Consider the following 26,495-nt stretch of genomic DNA (forward strand, 5'->3'; position numbering starts at 1 on the left):
GCATATACAAGGCCCAGCACCTTGTATATGCAAGGCAAACACTCAATCCCCAGCACCACACACACAAAAAAAAACTGAGACCTAGGTATCTTCATAAGGGCTATATGCATTTAATTCAGACCATAAAAAAAAGTCCATGCTGGTGTCCACATACACAAGACACTAAGTATCCAGGGAACAAGTCATTGGCCCACAATCACTCAGAAAAAAAACTGGAAAAGCCAAGATTAAGGCCTAGTCTAACTGCACAGCCCCTAGGAAGGCAGCCACAATGCTACAAGTCAGACGGAAAGTAAGAAATTCTGGTCTTGCTCCACCTTGGTACTTAACAAGGAGACTAAGAACTAGAGAGGGGCAGTGAGTTCCCCAAGGCTACAAAACTAGAGACTGAGCCTGACTTGAGCTATCTCTAAGGTAACTATTAAGATGACCCCTATGTTCCAGTTAGCCAACCATCTCTAGAATAAGGTGCTTTGGGAAGGAGATAGGAAGCATGGTTTTCAGGTGGCACAAAATAAAGACACCAAACAGAATGAAATGGGCAGGCTGAAGACCTAACATATCGTGGATCTGAGTCCTCTTTGATGCTCCATGCAGGAGGGTTTTTTGGTTCTGTTTTTTTAAATAAGTGGAATCTGGGGGCTGGGGCTGTAGCTCAGTGGTAGAGCACTGCCTTGCATGAGTGAGACCCTGGGTTTGATGATCCTCAGCACCACATAAAAAATAAATAAATATATATTTTTTTAAAAAAGTGTAATCTGGGAGTATAGCTCAATTATAGAAACATACTCATCATGTATAAGACCCTGGGTTGATCCCCACCACCACAAAAAAGAACTGCAAGAGAAGAGGGAAAAAAACCACAAGGGAAAAAAGGCATAATAAGCATGAGAGAGAGAAGAAAAGAGAGGACAAGATAAAAAGAAAGGAGAAAGCGTATCTGTGGTGGAGCAGACCGGCTCACCCATGGGAAATGTTACTCTTTGTCATCCAAATCAGGCAGGGTCAAAGGCACACATTGGAGATAGATTCACAGTCATGAAATTAGACATTAGAACTGGGTAAGGAAGAAAGCAAGGAAGGGGAGCAGTACCGCCTCAATCTCTTTGTTCATCTCGTCTTTAAGGATCTTGTTCTCTTTGTCACAGCGTTCTAGCTGGGCAGCCACTTCATCAGCCTCCAATCTGGTTTTCATCACCTAGGGATCAACAATGCAATGGGACACATTAGACAGAAGCAAATTTGGCTAAGAACCACCAGCCATGCCCACTGCTTCCTGGAAGATGAGGGTGGTGAGCCTGATGGCAGTGAGGTGGGCATCGCTAGAAGGACTAGGGTTTACCTGACTCTTATAGTTGTCGATCATCCCCTCGTAGTTCTTCACTGATGCCTTCAGCTGTTGGACCTCAATGTGGGCCTGGTTGAGCTTGTCCTCCATCGGGGCGAAGCTCGCCTAGAAGGGATGATACTCTGAGAACTACCAGTTTTGGATCAGGTGGCCCTCAACTCTATTCTCAGAAGCCAGCAAAGGAAAGGCCCCTACTCTAACCCACACAGCAGCTTTCCAGAGTCTCCAGGTAAGATTCCTAATGTAGCCAACTCAGGTGAAAATGAATACAATTTTTTTTTTTTTTTAACTACTGGGGATTGAACCCAGAGGTTTAGGGCCTCACTAAATTGGGTCTAATTAAGTTGCAATTCTCGTGATTATAGGTGTGCGCCACCACGCTCAGCTAATAAATTTCATTTTTTATTTCAAAAGCAATATAGAACTGTTCAAGAAAATGGAGGGTTGGTGGTGTGATTCAATGATACAGTAATTGCTTGCCTTGCCTAGTATGTGTGTGAGGCCCTGGGTTTTATCCCCAGTACCAGAAAAAAAAAAAAAAAAAAAGAGGGGGGCATAAACCTAGACACACAAATTATAATACAAAATACTTATGATATGGTTATATATCTATAGTTCTGTGCTTATTTTATATTTGTCAGCAAGAATGGGATAATACTTCACTTACTACTTTGCAACATACTTTTTTTTTTTTTTTTTAAAGAGAGAGTGAGAGAGGAGAGAGAGTGAGAGAGAGAGAGAGAGAGAATTTTTTAATATTTATTTTTTAGTTCTCGGTGGACACAACATCTTTGTTGGTATGTGGTGCTGAGGATCGAACCCGGGCCGCACGCATGCCAGGCGAGCGCGCTACCGCTTGAGCCACATCCCCAGCCCCGCAACATACTTTTTAAATTAACAATATGCTGTGATTTTCTTCTCAAGTCAATAAATCTCCTCTAACCCAAAAGACCACCTTTGATAAGACAGTATAAGTATAAATCATAGTATCAAAATACAGTAAAATAACAAGCAGTGATTTAAAAAAAAAAAAAAAGCCGGCACCATGGTGCACATCTAACTCAAGAGGCTGAGATGGAAGGATCTCAAGTTCAAGGCTAGCCTGGACAACATTGTAACACCCCATCTCAAAAAATCAAAACAAGGGGTTGGGGATGTGGCTCAAGTGGTAACACGCTCGCCTGGCATGCATGCGGCCCAGGTTCGATCCTCAGCACCACATACAAAGATGTTGTATCTGCCGAAAACTAAACAAATAAATATTAAAAAATTCTCTCTCTCTCTCATCTCTCTCTCTCTCTTTAAAAATAAATAAATAAATAAATAAATAATAAATAAATAGATAAAGCTTTAAAAAAATGGATCTAAAAAGATGTCTGTGAAATAAAGTTAAATAAGAAAAGCAAGGGGCTAGGGTTGTGGCTCAGTGGTAGAGAGCTTGCCTACCCATGTGGCTTGGGCTGAGGATGTGGCTCAAGGGGTAACGCGCTCATCCCGCATGTGCGGGGCGCTGGGTTCGATCCTCAGCACCACATAAAAATAAAATAAAGATGTTGTATCCACCGAAAACTGAAAAATATTTAAAAAATTAAAAAAGAAAATTATCAGATGTATATTCTTTTCCATACCTACTTAAAATCAATCTTACTTAACAAATCAGGGGGAAAAAAAAACTTATAATGCCATGCCCAGATAGATCAATAAAAACCAAGATCAAAGATGTCTCTCTAGCTAGGGCACAGTGGCACACGCCTGTAATCCCAGCAGCTCAGGAGGTGGAGGCAGGAGGATCGTGAGTTCAAAGCCAGCCTAAGCAATTTAGTGAGGCACTAAGCAACTCAGTGAGACTCTGTCTCTAATAATGTGGCTTCAGTGGTCGAGTGCCCCTTAGTTTAATCTCTGGTACCAAAAAAAAAAAAAAAAAAAGAAAGGGCAAAATCCCGGCAAGAAACTTGACTTTTTCCAAACCTCAGTTTCTGGTTTGTTTGTTTCTGAGGTGCTGCAGGTGGAACCCAGGGCTTCACACATGATAAGCAAGTGCTCTACCACTGACCTACACCCCTAACCCAGTTTCCTTGGTCTTATTCCAAATGAAGATCATCATTATATTACTTCATCATTATATAACTAAGAGGCCGAAGTGAGAATGAATGCATGTGAATGGGCCCAGCAGTCCCCCAAGAGAACCAAGGTTAACCTCAAAGTTGGTCAGATCCATCTCACAGGGGCTGGCTAAGTACACTATATAAAACACTTCTCTTGCATTACCACATTCCCATGAGGACCTCTTCTCCCTCAGCTCAGGGAACTTAAGCAATAAGCAACACAGTGTCTCACCCAGGCCCTTCAACTAGTGACAGGTGGAGTGCAGACCTAAGCCCAGGGCTCATAGCCTGGAGAACATGCCCTTTAGCTGCCTGAAGGCTCTCTGAAGACCCCTGGCTCATCTCTGTAGCCCAGGCCTGTCCCACTATTGGCCTTGGGTTCTCCATTCTGCCTGGTTGGAAGTTCCCAACAGACCTTCAGCCTCTCGTTCTCCAACTTGAAGGCAGAATACTCAGCAGTCTGCCGATGCAGTCTCTCCACCAGACTGTCTCGATCTTCCCGCATCTTCTCCTCCAAGGTTTGTTGCTGGTTTACAAGATCTGTCACCCGGCTGGAAGGTTGCAAAATGACAGCAGGTCGAATAAATTCCACAGGTTCTGGGGAGCTCAGGTCTTTGTGAGGAGTAGCACCAAGTATCCCTACCCACGCCAGGTCTCATCTCTTAGCATGTTGCTACCTAGTTAAATCCTCTAAGATTTGTCTCCCATGATACTACTCACTCCAAGAAGTAATCTATAGTAGTTCAATCATAAATGATGACTTAAGTACGTGCAGGGGCTGGGGGTGTAGCTCAGGGGAGCAGAGCACTCGCCTAGCATGTTTGAATCCCTGGGTTCAAAGCCCAGAAGTGAAAAAAAAAAAAAAAAAGGAGAAAGAATACATCCTTCTTTCTCTATATGAAGCCAAGACACTCCCTGAAGACGAGAACCAGGGACATGGTCCCTCCTAGCTCCCCTGGCACCCACCTGCTCTCTCAGCTCATAGGGCCTTGGTGTTATGAAAGATTCCTCTGGAATTGTTTCCTGACCTCCCAAGTGGTGGCCACAGATTACTGGCCAGGCATTATTCACCAGCAGGGCACTGGACACATTGGACTTTGCTCCCCACAGATATTGCCAGGTGCCTCTACTGACTTGTTCTTGGGTGTGAACACCCAGCTGGCAATGAGTACGTATGGGGAGAGGTCTAAGTGCCAGTAAAGATGTCATTTGGGGAGGTAGCAGACTCTGCCCTTTTTCCTTTTCCCTCATTCTCATTATGTCTGGGACCAGACCTGACACATTGGAGTCCTAGGCCTCATAGATGCTTCCTAGCCTCTTGACCTCAAACATATCATAAAACCTTGACTCTGCATATGCTCTCACATGGTTTTGTTTGTTTTTTGTTTTTGCATAAGCACACTGGGTCAACTGCTCTACCCCTGACTTTATCCCTAGCTGTGTTCCCAGTACTGTTCACTGAAAGTCTATATTCAGCAAAAACTTATGGAGTAGCTGGGCATGATGGCACACATCTATAATCCCAGCCACTCAGGAGGCTGAGGCAGGAGGATTGAGAGTTCAAAGCCAGCCTCAGCAAAAGCAAAGCACTAAGCAACTCAGTGAGACCCTGTCTCTAAAATACAAAACAGGGCTGGGGATGTGGCTCAGTGGTCCAGTGCCCCTGAGTTCAATATCCGCTACCAAAAAAAATAAAAATAAAAATAAGTTTAAAAAAACTTGTAGAGCACTAACTGGGCCCAACCAAACATCTCATTTTATGTGGCAAACTCCTTCTTACCCTTAAAAACTGTCCCCATTAGGACATCTCTTCCTCACTCTCATTTGCACCACTATCCTTCTACCTTAATGATTTCTTTTCTCCTACTAGATGGAGAACTCTGAGGACAGCACTGGGCATAAGGCCCAGCACATGGCAGGTTATCAGCATGTTTGCGAAGCTAAGCTGTGGCCTCTCCCTGTTACCCATCCTCAGCCCATGGGATTCTGTCTCTTGCAGCCCATCTTCTCTGCTGGAGCAAAGGCAGGCAGTACATTTGTCTTCTCATTGCCATAGCCCATAGCTGACATTGAGAATGACTGAGTGCTCACTGTTGACAATTCACAAATAGCAAAAAAGTTGAGTTCAGTCACAACAACCTGAGGCCATTTTTGCCCCTACTCCCATGCCATAGCATGGACCTGCTGACCAGTGGACATTGACAGACAGCTGCTTACCACTAGTCAGACAAGAAAGGGGACACAGGAAACACCTTCTACTCCATCCCCCAAGAATAGGAACAAGGAAGTCAGCGTGCCCATGTACCATACTATAGGTTTGGACCAGACTTGGGCTTCTGGAACCACAGAAGCAAGCCCACCACCCCCTCAGAGTGCTTGCAAGTGGCATGGGAGTCCAGGGCTGGGCCAGAACTTGCATGAGCTCCAAACACAGCCTGGCTCAGGGCTGCCCACATCTCAGCCCAGTCAACCCCAACCCAGAGAGATCATGGCATTCCTGTGAGCCTTGACCTCAGGGTGCCTGACTCCTTCCTCCTGTACCCTGAAGTCCTTCAATCAGCCTCCTCTCCTAACACAAAGACGTACTCGTTCAGGACAATAATTTCCAGCTCAAGGTCGCCCTTGTCTTTCACAACCTGGTTGTAGCGGCTCCTCCATGATTCCAGAGTGGATAAAGCTTCAGCAACATAAAGATCCTGGGAACACAGGACAGCGGACATGTCAGCCTGGGGTGCTTCAGGAAGGTGAGGCTGGGGCTCACCTCTCCCCCTGACAACCTGAACCTCATTCTGTCCCCTCTCTCTAGAGCACCAGGAGTGACAGCAGGAGGCTGTGCTGTTCCCAGATGCCCAGCACACACACATCCTGTCTGTCATCATTCCGACCCACAATGTTGACAGGTCTGAATTGTTCCAGACCCATCTCCTCCTTTTCCCCTTTGAGTCTCCCCAAATTCTCCACCCCAGCCATCCATCTCTCCAGTTCATTCCTTTCCACTACCATCATCCCTCCATTCAACACCCATCGCTTCTATCTACCCACCCCACCATCCAACCCTCCTGGGGCAGCAAGATGCCAGCCCCAGCCTGCTACCTTGTCGGCAAGTTGCACATGCAGCTGCTCAGCGTACTCCTCACTCTTCTCAGCGCGCTCCTTCTGGGCTCGGATGGCCTTCTTCAAGGTATCTTTGTCTCGATCTCCCTTTTGCTTCAGTTCCTTCAGCTGCTCCATAATTGCCTCCACTTCCGCCTTGTGCTGGTTCCCACTGCGCTCTAAATTCTGGGAGAGGGCAGAAAGGAGAAGAGAAGGAAAGAAGTGAGAAAGGCAGAGGCAGAATAGGAGAGACAGAAAAGGGGCACAAGCAGAAAGAGGAAATAAGGGAGTGGCCATGAATCAGCTGTGCAAGGACTTCAGGCTCTCCTGATGTAGACCAAAGATATGGTACCTCCAGGTTCCCCATGGCACCTCCTGATTGTCTCAGACCAGCAGGTTTTGATGATAAGACAATCCTTTGGAAGCCTCTTCTCTGAACTCCCAGCCAAGTAGTGAAGAGACACTCCTCACTTAACAGAGATATTGTCCTTTAAGAGCAGTTGAGAATATTGCCTTCCCCTAGTAAGTCTGGTGAACTAAGGGCCTAGGGAACTAAGTGACAAGTCCAGGGACATGGCACCCAAGCTTGTCACCTCTGGAAAGACCTTCCAAAGCCCTTTACCCATGACTCTTGCCATTATCTAGAATCTCTCTGAAGAATGAGTGCTTTGGCAGCAGCTGTCCCCTAGACCTCTGGGGCACAATTCTACGGTGGGAACTCCTGGACCAGGCCCTTGCCTCCTCCTTTGCTACTTAGGAGCAGCTGGTAGGTACCTTGATCTGCATGCACAGGCGACTGTTCTCAGCCTCTTTGCACCGAAGTTGCGCCTGCAGATGCCCACGCATAGACTCCATGGACTTTGAAAGCTCAGATGCCGTCTTTGCTTGAGCCTTTGGAGAGACAGAAAGTGATGAAGCCAGGATCTGTACCTAGTACAGCACCCACTGTGCTACACTGGCTTGTAAAGAGGTGCAGCTGCTGGGGACTATACCTTCTCACATTGTATTTCCTGGAGGAGCTCTTCTACCTCCTTGTCCTTGTCTTGTAGCATTAACAGCAGGCGCTAGGAGAAAATATACATCGTCACACTCCTGGAATGGTCAAAGAGGACCAACCCAGGAAGGACAGAGAATTGTGTTGTGCTTTAACACTGGGGCCCGAGGTCCCACATACCACAGAGACCCATGGAAAGCATCTGACATATATACTAATTGGGTTGGGGTTTTTTTGGTATTGTAGGGGATTGAACACAAGGTCTCACACATGCTACGCAAGTGCTCTACTGAGCTACATCCCCATCTCTTTTTTTTGAGGGGGGAGTAGGGAGGTATTACTGGGGATTGAACTGACGGGCACTCTACAGACTAACATCTCTAGACCTTTTTATTTTTTATTTGGAGTTAGGGTCTCAGCCTACCAAATCTCTAGGATTATAGGTATCTATCACCACACCCAATTTTTTTGTTTGTTTGTTTGTTTTGAGACAGGTCTTGTTACATTGCTCAGACTGGGGGCTGGGGTTGTAGCTCAGTGGTAGAGTGCTTGCCTAGCACACGTGAGGCATTGGGTTCAAACCTCAGCACCATATAAAAATGAAATAAAACATTTTGTCCACTACAACTAAAAAATGAATTTAAAAAAACATTGCTCAGGGCTGGGGATGTGGCTCAAGCGGTAGCGCGCTCGCCTGGCATGCGTGTGGCCCGGGTTCGATCCTCAGCACCACATACCAACAAAGATGTTGTGTCCGCCGAGAACTAAAAAATAAATATTAAAAAAAAAAAATTCTCTCTCTCTCTCTCTCTCCTCTCTCACTCTCTCTTAAAAAAAAAAAAAAAAAAAAAAAAAAAAAACATTGCTCAAACTGGCCTTAAATTTGCTATCCCCTGCCTCAGCCTCCTGAATAGATGGGATTAAAGACATGTACCACTACACCAGCTATATAGGCATCTAACTTATTTTTTTCTTTTTTTTTGATGGTTCTGAGGATTGAACCCAGGGCCTCACAATAAGCTAGGCAAGTGCTCTACCACTAAATACATCCCTAGCCAATATCTAATTTTTTCTATATCATTTTTTCTTGGCTGGGGAGGTACTAGGGATTGATCTCAGAGGCACTGAGCCACATCCCCAGCCCCATTTTGTATTTTATTTAGGGACAGAGACTCACTGAGTTGCATAGCACACCTCACTTTTGCTGAGGATGGCTTTGAACTCACTATTCTCCTGCCACGGCCTCCCAAGCTACTGGGATTACAGGCATGCACCAACTTATTCGGCTCAATATCTATTTTTTGATGGCTTGGAATCCATAATAAAAACGGAAATGTAGGTCTAACAAAACCTAGTGATTTATAAATCATTAGGTTTTCCTTATTACCATTCTTCATGTTGGTATCCAGTTTTATAGGTCAAGCTCTCAAGTGATCAACTAGACAAATCTAGTAGAGCAGCCAGGACAGGGGATGTCAACTCATTTTACAGATAATGAAATCGCCACTCAGAAAAATGCCAGATCAGGAATGCCAAGTTCCTGTGTTCCAGTAGCTCCATGCTTTGGGACCTAGCCCTCTGGTCGCCTGTACCCGTTACAGCCGACAGGGGGCACTGGTTACCGCTTTCTCGGAGTCCGCCTCTGCAAGCCTTTTCAGTAGTGCTCCTTGTTGCTCCATTAGTCTCTCCGAATCCTTTAGGGAGGGGCAAGGGGAAAGCCAAGTCAGATCTTACATCCTATTGATTCTTTTCTTTTTCCAAAAACATTTCTAAATTTAGGAGTTAAAAATGATTATTAATACATTCTAAAATAGTGAATGCCAATAAAGTTCAAATTCCCCTGCACCCCCCCTTCAAACCTTACCCCACTATTTTTGTGATGGCTTGGAATCCATAATAATAATAATCAACGAGGGTCTTTCCTGTCCTTTTCTGTGCACTTAAATTTAGCCACAACTAGAGAAATATTATCTTTCTTTAGTCAGATGGGGGATGGCCTAGTGTATAATTCCATAAAACTACTATGTATTTACGTGTTGCAACCTGATTTTTTTCTCTCCAGTACAGGGGATTCAACCCAGGGGTGCTCTACCCCTAAACTACATATCTACCCCTTTTTAATTTTGAGGCAAGGTCTTGCTTAATTGTCCAGGCTGGCCTTTAAATTGCCATCCTCTTGCGCAGCATGCTGTATAGCTAGGATTAAAGGTGTATGCCACTACATCTGGCTGCAGTGTAACTTTCTGAGGGGGAGAGGAGGGTGTTTGTTTCTGGTACCAGTGATTGAACTCAGGAGCATTCATTCAACCACTGAGCCACATCCCTAATCCAATTTTTATTTTATTTTGAGAGAGGGTTTCACCTAAATTGCTGAGGGCCTTGCTAAATTCTGAGGCTGGCTTTGAATTTGTGATTCTCCTGTCTCAGCCTCCCAAGCAGTTCGGATTATAGGCCTGTGCCCTGTGCCAGGCCACAATGTAATATTTTTTTGTACCAGGGATTGAACCCAGGGGTGCTGAATGACTAGCCCTTCTTGTATTTTATTTAGATACAGAGTCTTGCTAAATTGCTGAGGCTGGCGTTCAAATTGCGATCCTCTTAACTTAGGCTCCCATGATTTTTTTAAAGACAGCTTTATTGAGATACAAATTTGCTGCTGGGCATAGTGTCACACCCCTATAATCCCAGTGATTTGGGGGGACTGAAGCAGGAGGATCAGGAGGATCACAAGTTCAAGGTCAGCCTCAGCAACTTACTGAGGTCCTAAACAATTTAGTGAGACACTGTCTCAATTAAAAAAATAAAAAGGGCTGGGAATATAGATCAGTAGTAAAGCACCCTTGGGTAAATCTCCAGTACCAAAAAAAAAAAAAAAAAAAAAAAAAAAAGGAAAGAAAATTAAAAGGACTGTGGATATAAGGATATAGCTTAGGGATAAAGCACCCTGGGGTTCAATTCCCAGTACCAAAAATAAATAAATAAATTTGAAGATGATTCTATTCATCCATTTAAAATATCCAACATGGTGACTACAGTTAATAATAGTGAATTGTATGCTTAAAATTTGCTAAGAGAACTGAAGTGTTCTCACCACACAAAGTGACTGTGTAAGGTGATCATTAATTAGCTTGATTGTGATATCATTTTACAATGTACATATATATCAAATCATCTCATTGAACACCTTAAACATATACAACTATACATATGTGTGTGCATTAGAAATTGAATCCAGAGAGGCATTTAACCCCTAAACCATACTCCTAGACCTTTTTATTATTTATTTAGAGACAGTGTGTCACTAAGTTGCTTAGGGCTTGCTAAATGAATTCATGATCCTCCTTCCCTCAGGCTCCTGAGTTGTTGGGATTACAAGCATGTGCCATCACACCCGGCTTTACTTACTTTCCAAATATACTTCAACAGGATGTGGGGGAAAAGGTACACTCATACATTGCTAGTGGGAATTTAAATTGGTACAATTACTTTGGAAAGCAATATGGAGATTCCTCAGAAAACTTGGAATGGAAGCACCAATCATCTCAATCATTCCACTCCTCTGCATATACCCAAAGGACTTAAGATCAGCATATACAGTGATACAGCCACATCAACGTTTATAGAAGCTCAATTCATGATAGCTAAACTATGGAACCAGTCTAGATGCCCTTCAACAGATGAATGGATAAAGAAAATGTGGTATATATACACAATGGAATATTATCCAGCCATAAAGAATGAAATTATGGCATTTGCCAGTATATAGATGGAACTGGAGAATATCATGTTAAGTGAAATAAGCCAATCCCAAAAAAACAAAAGCCAAATATTCTCTCTGATATATGGATGCCAACATACAATGGGAGGGGATGGAAGAATAGAAGTTCATTGAATTAGGGTAATGAAGGGAAGGGAGAGAGGATGAGAATAGGAAAGACAGTAGAATGAAATCAGGCATAACTTTCCTATATTCATATATGAATACACAATCAGTGTAACACCACACCATGTACAACCACAAAAATGGGATGTATACTCCATGGATGTAATAATATATCAAAATGTACTCTACTGGGGCTGGGGTTGTGGCTCAGTGGTAGAGTGCTTGCCTAGCATGGGTGAGGCACTGAGTTTGGTTCACAACACTGCATATAAATAAATAAATAAAATAAAGGTCAATCAACAACTAAAAAAATTAAAATTAAAAAAACAGGGCTGGGGATATGGCTCAAGCGGTAGCGCGCTCGCCTGGCATGCGTGCAGCCCGGGTTCGATCCTCAGCACCACATACAAACAAAGATGTTGTGTCTGCAGAAAACTGAAAAATAAATATTGAAATTCTCTCCTCTCTCTCTCTTAAAAAAATAAAATAAAATAAAAATATAAAAAAAAATTCTACTGTCATGTATATCTAAAAAAAACTAATAAAAAAGGACCAGGGCTGCCAAGCCCTTTAGAGAGCATATCTCACCAAACACACAGACACACACACACAAATAAAAAACCTTAACAAAGTCAGAGTAAATTAATAAAGTATGCAAAATTCAATGACTTTTGGTATATTATTAACTTTTTAAATGTTTAAATTTTTGGTAAAGTATAACATAAAACTTTCTATTTTAATCAGTTTTTTTAAATTTCTTTTTAGTTGTAGGTGGACACAATATCTTTGTTTTATTTATTTTTTGTGGTGCTGAGGATCGAACCCAGTGCCTCACACATGCGAGGCAAGCGCTCAACCACTAAGCTACAACCCCAGCCCCAATCAGAACTATTTTTTTTTAAAGAGAGAGTGAGAGAGGAGAGAGAGAGAGAGAGAGAGAGAGAGAGAATTTTTTTTAATATATTTTTTTATTTTTTTATTTTTTATTTTTTTTTTAAACTTTATCTTCTTTTTCTTTTTTTTTTAGAGAATTTTTAATATTTATTTTTTAGTTCTCGGCGGACACAACATCTTTGTTGGTATGTGATGCTGAGGATCGAACCCGGGCCGCACGCATGCCAGGCGAGCGCGCTACAGCTTGAGCCACATCCCCAGCCCAATCAGAACTATTTTTAATTGCACAATTCACTGACTCTTTTTGTGGGGCAGGTAAGGGGATTGAACTCAGGGGCACTGGACCACTGAGCCACATCCCCAGCCCTATTTTGTATTTTATTTACAGAGACAGGGTCTCACTGTGTTGCTTAATGCCTTGGTTTTGCTGAGGCTGGCTTTGAACTCATGATCTTTCTGCCTCAGCCTCCTGAGAGCTGGGATTACAGGCATGCACCACTGTGCCTGGCTCGCTTACATTTAATACACTCAAAATATTGTACAAACATCGCCCATATCAGAAGGGTGGGAGGGAAAGAGAGGGCAGGGGATTAGCAAGAATGGTGGAATGTGATGGACATCATTATCCAAAGTACATGTAATGAAGACTCAAATTGGCCAACATACTTTATATACAGAGGTATGAAAAATTGTGGTATATATGTGTAATAAGAATTGCAATGCAAAAAAAAAAGTACATGTATAATGGCATGAATTGGCATGAACATACTTTATATACAAAGATATGAAAAATTGTGCTCTATAAGTGTAATAAGAATTGTTATGCATTCCGCTGTCATGAATTTAAAAAAGTATAAAAAAGGGGCTGGGGATGTGGCTCAAGCGGTAGCACGCTCGTCTGGCATGCGTGTGGCCCGGGTTCTGTCCTCAGCACCACATACCAACAAAGATGTTGTGTCTGCCGATAACTAAAAAAATAAATAATATTAAAAAAAAATTCTCTCTAAAAAAAAAATGTTAAAAAAAGTGTGTAAAAAAGGGGCTGGGGATGTGGCTCAAGCGATAGCGCGCTCGCCTGGCATGCGTGCGGCCCGGGTTCGATCCTCAGCACCACATACCAACAAAGATGTTGTGTCCGCCGAGAACTAAAAAATAAATATTAAAAAATTCTCTCTCTCTCTCCTTTCTCACTCTCTCTTAAAAAAAATGTATGCCAACAAATTATATGTAATTTAGATGAAATGAACAAATACATAGAAGGACACAAACTACTAATATTTATTAAAAAAAAAAAAAAAAGTGTGTAAAAAAAAAAAAACCACACCGCCCATCTGTTTTTATCACCCCACAAAGAAACGCTGTACTATTAAGCCCTAGCCCCTGGGAACCATTATAATCTGCTTTCTGCCTTTCATCTGTCCTTGAATTTTTAACTTCTCTGTCTCTGTCATTGCTTCTTTTTCTGTGTGTGTGGAGTTGGGAGGGGGACATATCAGGAATCGAAGCCAGTGCCTTAGGTACCCTTAGCAAGTGCTCTACCACTGGCTACACCCCCAGCTCCCTATCTTTTTCTGAGATGAGGTTTCACAGCATTGCTCAGGTCAGCCTCGAACTACCAATCCTCCTGCTTCAGCTTCCTGCATCATTGGGATACCACTATACCTGCTCATTCTCAGCCTTTTTATTTTATTTTGAGATAGGATCTCACCAAGTTGACAAGGGTGGCTTCGAACCTGTGATTCTCCTGCCTCAGTCTCCTAAATTGCTGGGATTACAGGTATGCGCCACTGCACCTGGCTGCATTTTTAACTTCTGTTCACAGTCTGGGCAATAAGGCTGTTCCTATGTTTAGTAAAACTGTGGCAATGAACATCATTAAGCGTCTTTAGGAGCTTCTCCACGGTTGGCAGAGTCAGAAGGTCTGGGATTTGTGGCTGAAATGCCCCCACAAAATGCCTGCACCAACTTATAGGCAGGCTGTGAGCATCCTGGCTTCCCCACATGCAGCAGCCCCAGACTGTAACCAAGGTCTTTGCCAACACCATACCTGTTTGATTTGCTTATTTCTAATTACCAGCAAGTCTCAGCATCTTCTCATATGCCTATTAGCCATCGGATTTCCTCTGCCCTCAATTGCCCACTCTCACCCTTGCCCATCTTTTCTCTGGATGGATTTGTGTATGTGTGTGTGTCTCTATTCTTTCCTGGCACCTAAACCAAGTATCCCCTTGAAGGGGGTTTGCCTCTTTTCTCCCTTAGTCCCACAGTTCCCCTTCACAAGCCAAGAGAAAAAAGGGCTCTCTGGTTCCCAATTTCCTGAGGATCTAGAAGGCAGAGGATAGCACTGAGTTTCTCTAGCAACAAGAAGAGACAAGAAAACACAGACAAAAGCCTTGGCCAGGGACCCAGAGCCTGAAGCTGCTGTCCCTGCCCTCTAGGCAGCTAGAGGGACACTAAAAGAGTTACCAACTCTCCTGCAACCCTGTGTGCACAGACTCACTGAAGTACTTTACCCTAAGAGGCACCATCATCACTACCTCAGACGAGGAGACAGAGAGTGGAAGAAATGAAGGCAAGTTGGCCAAGGTCACCTAGCTGGAAATGGCAGAGCTGAACCCTGAGGCTGACTTGGACTCCAGAGCTAGAGCAGCTCCCCAATACAATGAGCACTCCCTAGTAAACCCGAGATAGGGTAAGGGCGTGGGGAGTGGAGAGATTATATTATAGAATGCCAAGTAGGCACAAGGACATGAGCCTGGACAGAACAGGGAACATCTTTTGCTGGGTGGAAATTTAAACTAATTGACACTTCTTCAATTGGCAATGGACTCCGGGGTAACAGAGGTTAAGAAGTCAAAAAAGGAGAAAAGGATTAAGAAGTTTCCTGTAGGAACCAGTCCAGACAAATGCAGCAGCACCATTATGTCCCAGCAGAGATACACATCCCCATCCATACATCCACATAATTCTCACACAAGGATTATGTGCCCGTTTTATTTTTATTTTTATTTTTTTTTTTAAAGAGAGTGAGAGAGGGGGGGGGGAGAGAGAGAGAGAGAGAGAGAGAGAGAGAGAGAGAGAATTTTTTTTTTTTAATATTTATTTTTTAGTTCTCGGCGGTATGTGGTGCTGAGGAACCCGGGCTGCACACATGCCAGGCAAGCGCACTACCGCTTGAGCCACATCCCCAGCCCCTATGTGCCCGTTTTATAGGTTTGAAAACTAAGGCCCAGAGAGGTACTAAGAATCACCTGCCTGAGCTCACTGAGCCAATAAAACAGGTAGAACTATTTTAGAACTATTTAGAACTAATTTGGTCCTAACTAGAAATTCTCCAGTAAACCAAGATAGTGTACATGAACATTATTATTTTTTTTAATATTTATTTTTTATTTTTTTATTTTTTTTTATTTTTTATTTTTTTTTAAAGAGAGAGTGAGAGAGGGGAGAGAGAGAGAGAGAGAGAGAGAGAATTTTTAATATTTATTTTTAGTTCTCGGCGGACACAACATCTTTGTTGGTATGTGGTGCTGAGGATCCAACCCGGGCCGCACGCATGCCAGGCGAGCGCGCTACCGCTTGAGCCACATCCCCAGCCCTAATATTTATTTTTTAGTTCTCGGCGGACACAACATCTTTGTTGGTATGTGGTGCTGAGGATCGAACCCAGGCCGCACGCATGCCAGGCAAGCGCGCTACCACTTGAGCCACATCCCCAGCCCCATGAACATTATTTTTGATAGCAAACAACTGAAAATATAAGTGTCCATCAACAAAAGAAGGGACTGGACACAGTGGCACACACCTGTAATTCCAGCAGCTCGAGAGGCTGAGCAGGAGGATCCACAAGTTCAAAGCCAGCCTCTGCAACTTATTAGCAAAGTCCTAAGCAACTTAGTGAGAGTCTGCCTCAAAATAAAAACTACAAAAGGGCTGGGGATATGGCTCAGTGGTTAAGTGCCTCTGGGATCAATCCCTGGTATCAAGAAGAAGAAGAAGAAGAAGGGATAAATAAACTGTGGTAGAGTTGTAAAACTGAATATAGCAGTGAAGATTCATAACATTAGGACTCAGGATATAAATGATCTCATAAAATTATTGTTGAGAAAACAAAACAAACTCAAAAGAACACATATGCAACAATATCATTTACATTGTTATAAAATATGCTAAATAACATATTGCTTTGGGATACATATATGAGTAAAAACTATCAAATTCAAGATCAAGGTTCCCTCTAAGGAGAGGGAGATAAGATTATCACAAAAGGAGACAAAAAGGAATCTGACCATGTGGACAAGGTTTTATTTTGAAAATAAGGCACTATCCCACTTTATATTAGTTATTTTACATATTAACTTAAAAAAAAGAAAGTTTGACAATGTTAAAAAGGAAGGAAGAAAGAAAACAAGCTAAAGAAATGTCATTTCAGGGGCTGGGGTTGTAGCTCAGCAGTAGAGTGCTTGCCTAGCACATGTGAGTCTCTGGGTTTGATCCTCAGCACCACATAAATAAATAAAAAAAGGTACTGTATCCATTTACAACTTCAAAAAAAGAAAAAAAAGAAATGTCATTTCATTAGCACTGGTATTTTGAGACCCTTGGCATCCTTCCCTTTGAATCAAACAGGAAGACAACTACTTATTCTAGCAGTCTTTTGAGAAATATTTGCTGGGCTGAGGGTATAGAAGTAAAAGAGCTACGTCCATTTCATAGGCTATTTCCATTTATGCTTGCCTAGTACTCGAAAGGCCCTGGGTTTAATCCCTAGCATGCAAGAAAAAAAAAAAAGAGAAAAGAATAAATGCTAAAATATTCACAATAGCCAAGATCCAGAATCTATCTAAATATCTATCAATGGCTGAATGGATAAGGTAAATGTGTATACAATGGAATACTAATTAGCCTTAAAAAATAAATAAATAAAGGAAATCCTGACACTTCTGACAACATGGACAAACCCAGAGGACATTAAATGAAATAAACCAGGCACAGAAAGACAAATACTACATGATCTCACTTATGAATGGAATCTCAGAAAGGCAAATTCACAGAAGCAGAGAGAAGAAAAGTGATGGCCATGGGCTGGAGTGGGGACTAGGAGAGTGACTGTACAAAAGATGCAAAATTCAGTTAAGTGGAATAAGTTCAAGAGCTCTATTATACAACATAGTAACTACAATGAGTAACGATGGGTTGTATGCTAGAAAATTGCTAAGACTAGATTTAAGTGCTCTCACCACAAATAAATGGTTATGTGAGGTAACACACGTTAATTAGCTTGATTTAGCCCTTTCACAATGTACACCTATTTCAAAATATCACATTGTATGTTATTAATACATATAATTTTATTCATGAATTTAGAAAATGAAACAGCCCAGTGGTAAAGCACTTGCCCAGCATGCTCAAGGCCCTGGGTTAGACTCCTACAACCTGTCCCCCACACACACCAAAATGAGTTTCAGAGGACATCTATCTGAAAACAGTGACACCACCCAATGTGTGGCCACCAGTCATTAGTTATACTGCTACTTAACAAAAAAATGCAGATCTGGCTTTCTTTCCTCTGCCCCATGACCCCTGCAATGAAACAACTCATCATCATCTTTCTGAATTTCAAGAACTATGCTCCTGGCCTGGCTTCAACAGCAGCCATAGTGGCACCTGTCTAAAGGGCACCAAGAACTTCACACAGTTTCATTAGATCTCTCCCAGGCCCTGTCAGCTCCTTGTTTTTTATCGGGGGGTGGGGTGGGGGGAATTGAACTCAGGTCTTGGCACTTGCTAGCCAAGCCCTCTATCACTGAGCTATATTACTAGCCCTTTTACAATTTTGAGATAGGATCTCACTAAGTTGACCAGGCTGGCCTCAAATTTGTGATCCTCATGCCTCAGCCTCCCAAGGAGTTGGGAATACAGGTGTATGCCACTGTGCCATGTTTCTGCTTTTTTATTTTGCCATTCTGGAGATAGAACCTAGGATCTTGAGCACAGAAAGCAAGTACTCTAACACTGATCTATATCCCAGCCCTGTAGTATTCTTTATTTTTTTGCTCTTTTGGTATTGGGAATTGAATCAAGAAGCATTTAACTACTCAGCCATATTCCCAGCCCTTTTGATTTGATTTGATTTTTTTATTTTGAGACAGGGTCTCACTAAGTTGCTGAGGTTATCCTTAAACCTGCAATCCTCCTGCCTCAGCTTCCTGAGCTCCTGGGATTACAGGCATGTGCCACCACACCTGGCCAGTAGAATCTTCTTTTTATAGTAGTATCCTCTTGGGAAGCCAGGCAGGTGGTGCTAATGGGTGCAGCAGAGGCCAGGAGCTCACCTCTTTGCAGTGCTGTTCCCTCAGCAGGTCTCGGAGGGTGCGGTTGGTCTCCTCGAACGTGCTCAGCTTCTGCAGGAGCAGTTCCTTCTGCCTCGTTAGGGTGTTGATGTCCGTGCAGGTCATTTGTTTCTCCTGGAAGAAAGCACATCTTACACAGTGCAGGAGAAGGGACTCAAGAGGTGCCGGCACCAAGAAGCCCAGGCAAGAGAATCTGGGCCAAGGGGATCAAGGGCAGGCTTACTGAATGAGGCAGGCCTGCGGAGGCAAGAGGTGTAGTAGACCTCAGTGTGGGTAAGTGTGGTGAGGGCGGGCTTTGCAGAGGAGACAAGGGAGGATGACGACACCTGGTGGCTGACACTTGCAGGAATCAACAGCATGCCTTGACTCACTGTGATCCCAGGCAACCCATGATGAGATCTCCTCAGAGGCCCTGACCACCAGAGGTCATCTTCCAGGGTCAAGGCCCAGGAAGTGAGAGTAGGGGGTGGGGACAGGGGAGTTAAGTGTACCCTTCCCCCATCCTGGAGATGTCATAAAGTCAGTCTGATGACTACGTAAAGCCCCAACCCCAGCTTGGCCCCCACCCACTGGGCCCAGACCCAGACCTTGTGCCTGCCACCTACTGTCTTCAGTTTCCCGATGGTATCCTTCAGGGCCATGACTTGCTTAGCGGCGGCAGCTCCATCCATTTCAGCCTCGACCAGCTTGGACATGAGGCACTCCTTCTCCTGCTGGAGGTGTTTCTTCTGAAGCCTGGGGCCAGAAAGGCAGGGTTTCGTGAGCCCTTGCAGGCCCTGCCTGCCCAGAGCTCTGAGACCCGCCTCACAATGCACTGTGAGGCTCCCCTCCTGCTAAGAAAGAAAAGGGGGGGGGGGGACAGGGGTGGCCCTTCTGGCCCCAATGGCTTTCCAGAAGGATGAGGGCCAGGATTCACATCTGCCTGGGCACCAGACACAGTCTCCAACACCAAGGAACATTATGCCCAGCCACCATAGTTACCACTGCCATGGCCTCCTAACCATCATCTTCAGAGCTGTGTTTTTTCTTTTTTTTTCTAGTACTGGGGGTTGAATCCAGGGGTACTCTACAACTGAGCAACATCCCCTTTCTAATTTTTTGAGACAGGATCTCACCGAGTTGCTAAGGCTGGCCTGGAACTTTCAATCCTGCTGCCTTAGGATTTGCTGGAATGACAGTTGTGGCCACTATGCCTGGCAGTATCTGCTTTGAGCTCTCTCCCATCCACCCTCCACACCAGAACAGAGCCTGGTCACAACATTACCCTGCTTTTATTTTATTTTTTTAGTATTAAAAATATTTTTTATTGACTGAAGCTGATCAGTTCTCTTAGAAGGGACACAGAGCACACATATTCTTTAAAAAATAAAATTACTTAACAATTTAAAATGGAAGTGTTTTAGTCTTTAATATAAAAAAAAAATTTCATGAAACTTGGTCTTCCAGCAAGCTTTTGAGTTACAAACTCAGACAAGACAGGGGCTCTGCTGGCTTAGGATAGACAGTTACCCTGCTTTTAAAACCTTTCCAAGGCTCCCAATTGTTTCAAAGTAATCCCAAATGCCTTATAGTAGCCACTAAGTATGGGCCCCTGCCATCCCAGTGGCATCCCTTGCCCTCCACCCACCATGTCTGGCCTGCTTTCCATCTCACAGGGGTAAATGGCTCCTTCCATGAGATATTTCTATCATCTACTTTCCTTCCCCATTCCTACCTGAATAAATTAACCCCCTAGTAGGACTCCGCTTCCAGATCATTTTTTCAAGGAGTTCCCTAGAGTCTCTCTATTGGGCCCTCCTTTTCCTCACAGTATGAATCACAACTGGTCAGCTCTGACTGTTGAACAGGCTCCGACACAGGAACAGCACCCAAGCCCCACTGCCTCCTGTTGAGTACCTCTCACTCCCAGGGTTTGGGGCACCTGGAAGGAAGAAGTCGCTCCCTTGAGGTAGGGCAGAATGGGTGTCACCTTACATGGTGAAGTCCTTCTCCTCCTTGATGCGTTCAATGTTGTGTCTGAGCACTGTGTTCTCATGCTCTGTCTCCGCTAGTTCATGGGCCACCTCTTCTAATTCTTCTTTCCGTTCCTCCAGGAACCTTTTTGCCATCTGGCGCTCACCCTTCTGCATCTTGACCTGTGCAGGGATACACAGGCAGGGGTCACTGAGGAGAGGCTCTCTCTTGATACCACATTGCTAGGCCCAAACTAATGCCTCTCTAGTTAAGAGCACATGGATGCAGTATGGGGGTCTCATGGGATTTAGAGAGCAGTCAATGAGTTACCACAAACTCTCCCAGAAGATGCCATCCCTCTCATTTTGTGGATGAGGAAACTGAGTGACCTGCTGGTTGGGGACGGAGTTAGGTTGCAACAGTGGTTCAGTTGGCATAATACATAGGACAGACGTCACAAAAAGGCCCTTGCACAGTAGGCTACAGGGGCCAAACAACCAGCCCTAGGTTCTCTGGGAAGGTCCCTGGACCATGAGCATAGAGTTGAACCTGAACACAGGTCAAGTCAGCAGCCAGGACCTCGCTTCCAATATCAGCCCCACCAACTTCCTGGATAGGGACCTTAGACATTCAGAGTTCTGTTTCCCCAGGGACAGCTCTGCAAACTTCCTTTGTCTCCCTGGGCCTTTTATTATTTCAACTTTACAGGCTGTCCACATTAAGCATTATGCAAGCTAAGTGCTCCACAAAGCCATTTTGTGAGAATCCAGGTGGACCCACAACTCCTCAGGTGGTGCCTTGTGACATCCAGGACAGTGTTACTGAGGGTAAGAGGCCTATTAAGAGGCAGCTTGAGTAGCCAAGTCCACTAGTAACCAGCCTGGGCTGCCTCCACAGTCCTAGGGGCACTAGCTGTCCTACTCCCTCACCTCCCTTACCTCAGACTTGAGGCAACCAACCGCGTTCATTAGACTGTCAATCTTCTTATCATAGTGGTTCATTTTACAGTGACCCGAGTCGTCATCTTCGGTAGAGAGATCACTTAAGCGCATCACTGAGACCAGCTTTTCTGAAGATGGAGGTGTGATCTCCAGGCAATGAGGTGGAGTCTAGTGTCAAGGAGGAGAGACGCGTGAGCTCCCAAGTCCAAACCTCAGCAGCAGTTCCAGCGCAGCTATTTGTTCACTGGAGATTTGTCAACTGCTGAAGCAGGAAGATCTAAAACAGCTCTAAGCCAGCCCCCAGGGTCCTGCCTTAGAAGACCACCACTCCACACTCTCCCCATGGAACATTACCCACCCACTTCTAAAAGTTCTTTTCAAAGAATTTCTAACATCAAAAGAAACAGCTTAGGTTAGAATGTTAAGTTTAAGACAAAGAAATTCAGGTGTGTTTGGCACATGTTTGTAATTCTAGCTACTCAGGAGGCGGGGGCAGAGGACTGTTTGAGGCCAGCGTGGGCAACAAAAAGAGACCCAGTCTTAAAAGAGAAAAGAGATATGGTTATATTTAAAGTATTTTCCCAATGTGGAAAATACTTTAAAAAAATATAACATAGCCAGGAAAGTTATCACATATCTACAAATCCAGCTAGTCAGAAGGCTGAGCATCACAAGTCTGAAGCTAGTTTGGGCAATTTAGCAAGATCTTGTCACAAAATAAAATTGAAAAAAGAATTGGGGATGTAGTTCAGCGGTAGAACACTTGACTAGCTTGTGTGAAGCCCTAGGTTCAATACCCAATACAGAAAAAAAAAAAAAATCAGTATAAAAAGCGTTTTAAAAAAATACATGTACACCTCAGAAAAGCCAATGCAAAACTGTATGACACTTTGCTTTTAGGACTCTGGAAAGAAAAATATAATCTGGGGGTCAGGTTTTTCATGGGTTTTTAACACTGAATTTTACTCAATCTATAAATTTATTCTGATGTATTATATAATTATCATTTCTCAATATTTATACAATTACACTGAGATGGCAAACCTAATGTGCCAACCTCCAGGGGGAAATGATGACCATCAGGAATAAAAAGAAGTTCAATAAGATGTAATTGTGACATGAGCACTCCTATTCAGTATAATTAATAAAGAGCATGTGCTTCTATTTCTTTTTTTTTTATTCTTTTCTTTGTGGTGCTGGGGATTCATGTGCATGCAAGGATTGAACCTAGGGCCTTGTGCATGCAAGGCAAGCACTCTACCAACTGAGCTATATCCCCAGTCCTTGTGCTTCTATTTCTGGGAAGTTATTAATAATACTAAATTAAGACTGATGGGGGCTGGGGTTGTGGATCAGTGGTAGAGTGATCACCTACCACATGCGAGGCCTTGGGTTCGATCCTCAGCACCACATATAAATAAATAAATAAATAAAAGTATTGTGTGTCCAACTACAACTAAAAAAATATTTAAAAAAAGGGAGGGGGGATGTGGCTCAAGCAGTAGCGTGCAGCCCGGGTTTGATCCTCAGCACCACATAGAAAACAAAGATGTTGTGTCCGCCGAGAACTAAAAAATAAATATTAAAATTCTCTCTCTCCCTCTCTCTCTTTAAAAAAAAAAAAAAAAAAAAAAAAAAGACTGAGCGGGGCATGGTGGTGCTCACCTGTAATCCCAGTGGCTCAGGAGACTGAGGCAGGAGGATCATGAGTTCAAGGTCGGTCTCAGCTATTTAGGCCCTAAGCAACTCAACAAGACCCTGTCTCTAAATAAAATATAAAAAGGGAAGGGCAGTGGATGTAGCTCGGTGGTTAACCTCCCCTGGTTTCGATCCCTGATACCAAAAAAAAAAAAAAAGAACACTAGGACTGAGCCAGGACCTGTAGCATATGCCTATAAACATAGCAACTAGAGAAGCTGAGGCAAGAGGATCTTTTTTTTCTTTTTTTTAATATTTATTTTTTAGTTTATTTGGCGGACACAACATCTTTGTTTGTATGTGGTGCTGAGGATCGAACCCGGGCCGCACGCATGCCAGGCGAGCACGCTACCACTTGAGCCACATCCCCAGCCCCATAAGAGGATCTTTTAAGTTCAAGGCCAGCTCCAGCAATTTATTGAGACCTCACCAACATATCAAGACCCTATCTCAAATAAAAATAAAAGGTCTGGGATTGTGGCTCAGCGGTAGACCATTTGCCTAGCATGTGCAAGGCCCTGGGTTCAATCCTCAGCACCACATAAAAATAAATAAAATAAAGGTATTGTGTCCAACCTCAACTAAAAAATAAATAAATAAATAAAAAGGAGTGAGGCCAGGCAAGGTGGCTCATGCCTGAAAGCCCAGTGGTTCGAGAGGCTAAGGCAGAAGGATCACAAATTCAAACCAGCCTCAGCAAAAGGTGCTAAGCAACTCAGTGAGATCCTGTCTAAATAAAATACAAAATGGGGCTGGGGATGTAGTTTAGTGGTCGAGTGTCCCTGAGTTCAATCTCCAGTACCAAAACAAAACAGGACTGGGGACGTAGCTCAGTGGTAAAACACCCCTGGGTTCAACCCCCAGTATTTCCCCCACCAAAAAAAAAAAGAATACCAAGACTGAAATGGGTATAGCGGTTCTCGCATGTAATCCTGGCTGCTCAGGACACTGTGGCAGGAGGATTGCAAATCTTAGGGCAGCTTGGGCAATTTAGCAAGACCCTGTATCAAAAAAAAAATTTTTTTTTGTGGTCTTAATCATGTATCCTTGATATGATCTTATATAAATGTTAAAAGTGATATTCACATTATTCAGAAATTTTAAATTTGTTCTTAATCAAAGTAACATATGCATATAGTTTTTAAACTCTGATGATGGTGGGACTTTCAGATATATATCAAAAATTTTTAAAAAGGCTGGGGATGTAACTCAGAGGTACAGCACTTGCCTAGCATTGCAAGAGGCCAAGTTCAATCCCCAATACTGAAGGGGAAAAAAAAAAAAAAAGAATACTGAGACTATGCCTGGAGTTCCAGCTAGTCAGGAGGCCGAGGCAGGAGGATAGTACGAGGTTGAGACTTTAAAGGCCAGCCTGGAAAACATAACTACATCCCTTCTCAAAACAACAACAACAACAAAATACTGAGTTTCTTAACTGTTTTCAAACAACTTGTACAAATATCTTTATTCTTTAGGAGAAGATATGGCAAATATACCATCATAATCACAGATTAGATAAAATTTATAAGTTTGTCAAGTTTTCCTTTGATATTGAGAATCCCATCACTATTATCATGTACATGTAAATAAAGGTGTTTCTTTCCTAGTGTTAAAAAAAAAAAAGAATACCAAGACCAAGAGTCAATATTTAAATTCAAGGCAAGGATAGAGATACATGTGTAAGAAAAAAACATTGGTTCAAAACACAATAGTACAAATGCACATACAATGGAAAGCTGTCTTTAAAAATAATGGGCGGGCTGGGCTGGGGATGTGGCTCAAGCGGTAGCGCACTCGCCTGGCATGTGTGCGGCCCGGGTTCGATCCTCAGCACCACATACCAACAAAGATGTTGTGTCCGCGGAGAACTAAAAAATAAATATTAAAATTCTCTCTCTCTCTCTCTCTCTCTCTTTTTAAAAAAAAATAAAAATAATGGGCATGGCTGGGGCTCAGCGCTGGGGCTCAGTGCTGGAGTGCTTGTTTAGCACAGGTGAGGCATTGGGTTCGATCCTCAGCACCACAGAAAGAAAGAGGGGGGGGAGGAGGGAAGAAAGAAAGAAAAGTTAAATAATAATAATGTGCAGTTGCTTGCTTTGTCATCAAAATAAAATTTGAACAATACAGAGAAGATTAGCATGGCCTCTGTGCAAGGATGACACACAACTTTGAGAAGTGTTTCATACTTTTAATAAATTCATATAAAATAAAAATATGCAATGATGGGATACAATGGCACATGCCTGTAGTTCCAGCTATCTGAGAGGCTGAGGCAGGAGAAGCACCTTCAGCCCAAGGGTTGAGATCAGCCTGCCAACACAGTGAGACATTGTCTCAGGAAAAAAACAGTGTGTAATCATGAATGAAGTATGACCCCACTCTTTCATTTTTTGGTACTGGGGATTGAACCCAGGAGCACTTAACCATTGATTTGCTCACATCCCCAGCCTTCTTTTGAATTTTATTTAGAGGCAGGGTCTTGCTAAGTTGCTTAGGATGTTTCACTAAGTTGCTGAGGCTGGCTTTCAACTCGAAATCCTCCTGCCTCAGCCTCCAAAACCATGTTCACCACCACACCTAGCTGATCCAATTCTTTCTAAAAGCAAAAAGAATAAGTATACCAGCCAGATGGGGTGGCGCACACCTGTAATCTCAGTGACTCAGAAGGCTGATGCTGATGCAGGAGGACCAAGGCCAACCTCTTTGTGAGACCCTAAGTACTTAGCGAGACCCCGTCTCAAAATAAAAATTAAAGTGGGCTAGGCATATAGCTCCATGGTAAAGGGCCCCTGGTTTCAATTACCTAGTACCAAAAAAAAAAAAAAAAAAAAAAAAAAGATTATTCCTAAGAAAAGATCAGGAAGGGGCTGGGGTTGTGGCTCAGCAGTAGAGCACTCGCCTAGCATGTGCCAGGTGCTGGGTTCGAGCCTCAGCACCACATAAAAATAAAAAATAAAGGCATTGTGTCCAGCTACAACTAACAAAAATATTAAAAAAAAAAAAAAAATCAGGAAAATTTCAGACAGTGTAACTACAACTCTATTTTAAAAACCAATAATAGGGGGCCAGGGTTGAAGCTCAGGGGTAGAGTACTTGCCTAGCATGTGTGAGGCACTGGGTTCAATCTTTGGCACCACATAAAAATAAAAACAAATAAAATAAAAGGTATTGTGTGTCCATATACAACTAAGCAAATATATAAATAATAATAATAGGGCTGGGGGTGTAGCTCA

The 26,495-nt window shown here is 43.2% G+C and overlaps 1 protein-coding gene across 11 annotated transcripts in view; it reads right to left on the reverse strand.

Moving 5' to 3' along the window:
• Window positions 1-26,495, reverse strand: part of ODF2 (outer dense fiber of sperm tails 2) — a 43,452-nt gene that overhangs the window by 7,990 nt on the left and 8,967 nt on the right. For 10 of the 11 annotated variants that reach the window (XM_081281590.1, XM_081281587.1, XM_081281591.1 and 7 more), the window contains 12 exons: window positions 21,562-21,732; window positions 20,645-20,805; window positions 19,276-19,405; window positions 18,653-18,784; window positions 9,163-9,234; window positions 7,539-7,610; window positions 7,321-7,437; window positions 6,547-6,732; window positions 6,040-6,149; window positions 3,869-4,004; window positions 1,343-1,453; window positions 1,094-1,198 (listed from right to left, as the gene is read on the reverse strand). In XM_081281590.1, the coding sequence (XP_081137716.1) occupies window positions 1,094-1,198; window positions 1,343-1,453; window positions 3,869-4,004; window positions 6,040-6,149; window positions 6,547-6,732; window positions 7,321-7,437; window positions 7,539-7,610; window positions 9,163-9,234; window positions 18,653-18,784; window positions 19,276-19,405; window positions 20,645-20,805; window positions 21,562-21,732 (1,503 nt within the window). The remainder of the gene's footprint in view (window positions 1-1,093; window positions 1,199-1,342; window positions 1,454-3,868; window positions 4,005-6,039; window positions 6,150-6,546; window positions 6,733-7,320; window positions 7,438-7,538; window positions 7,611-9,162; window positions 9,235-18,652; window positions 18,785-19,275; window positions 19,406-20,644; window positions 20,806-21,561; window positions 21,733-26,495) is intronic. The other variant, XM_081281589.1, reaches the window with a different exon arrangement.

The sequence above is a fragment of the Spermophilus citellus genome (genome assembly GCF_964194105.1).
Source record: "Spermophilus citellus genome assembly, chromosome: 2".
Taxonomy (NCBI): domain Eukaryota; kingdom Metazoa; phylum Chordata; class Mammalia; order Rodentia; family Sciuridae; genus Spermophilus; species Spermophilus citellus.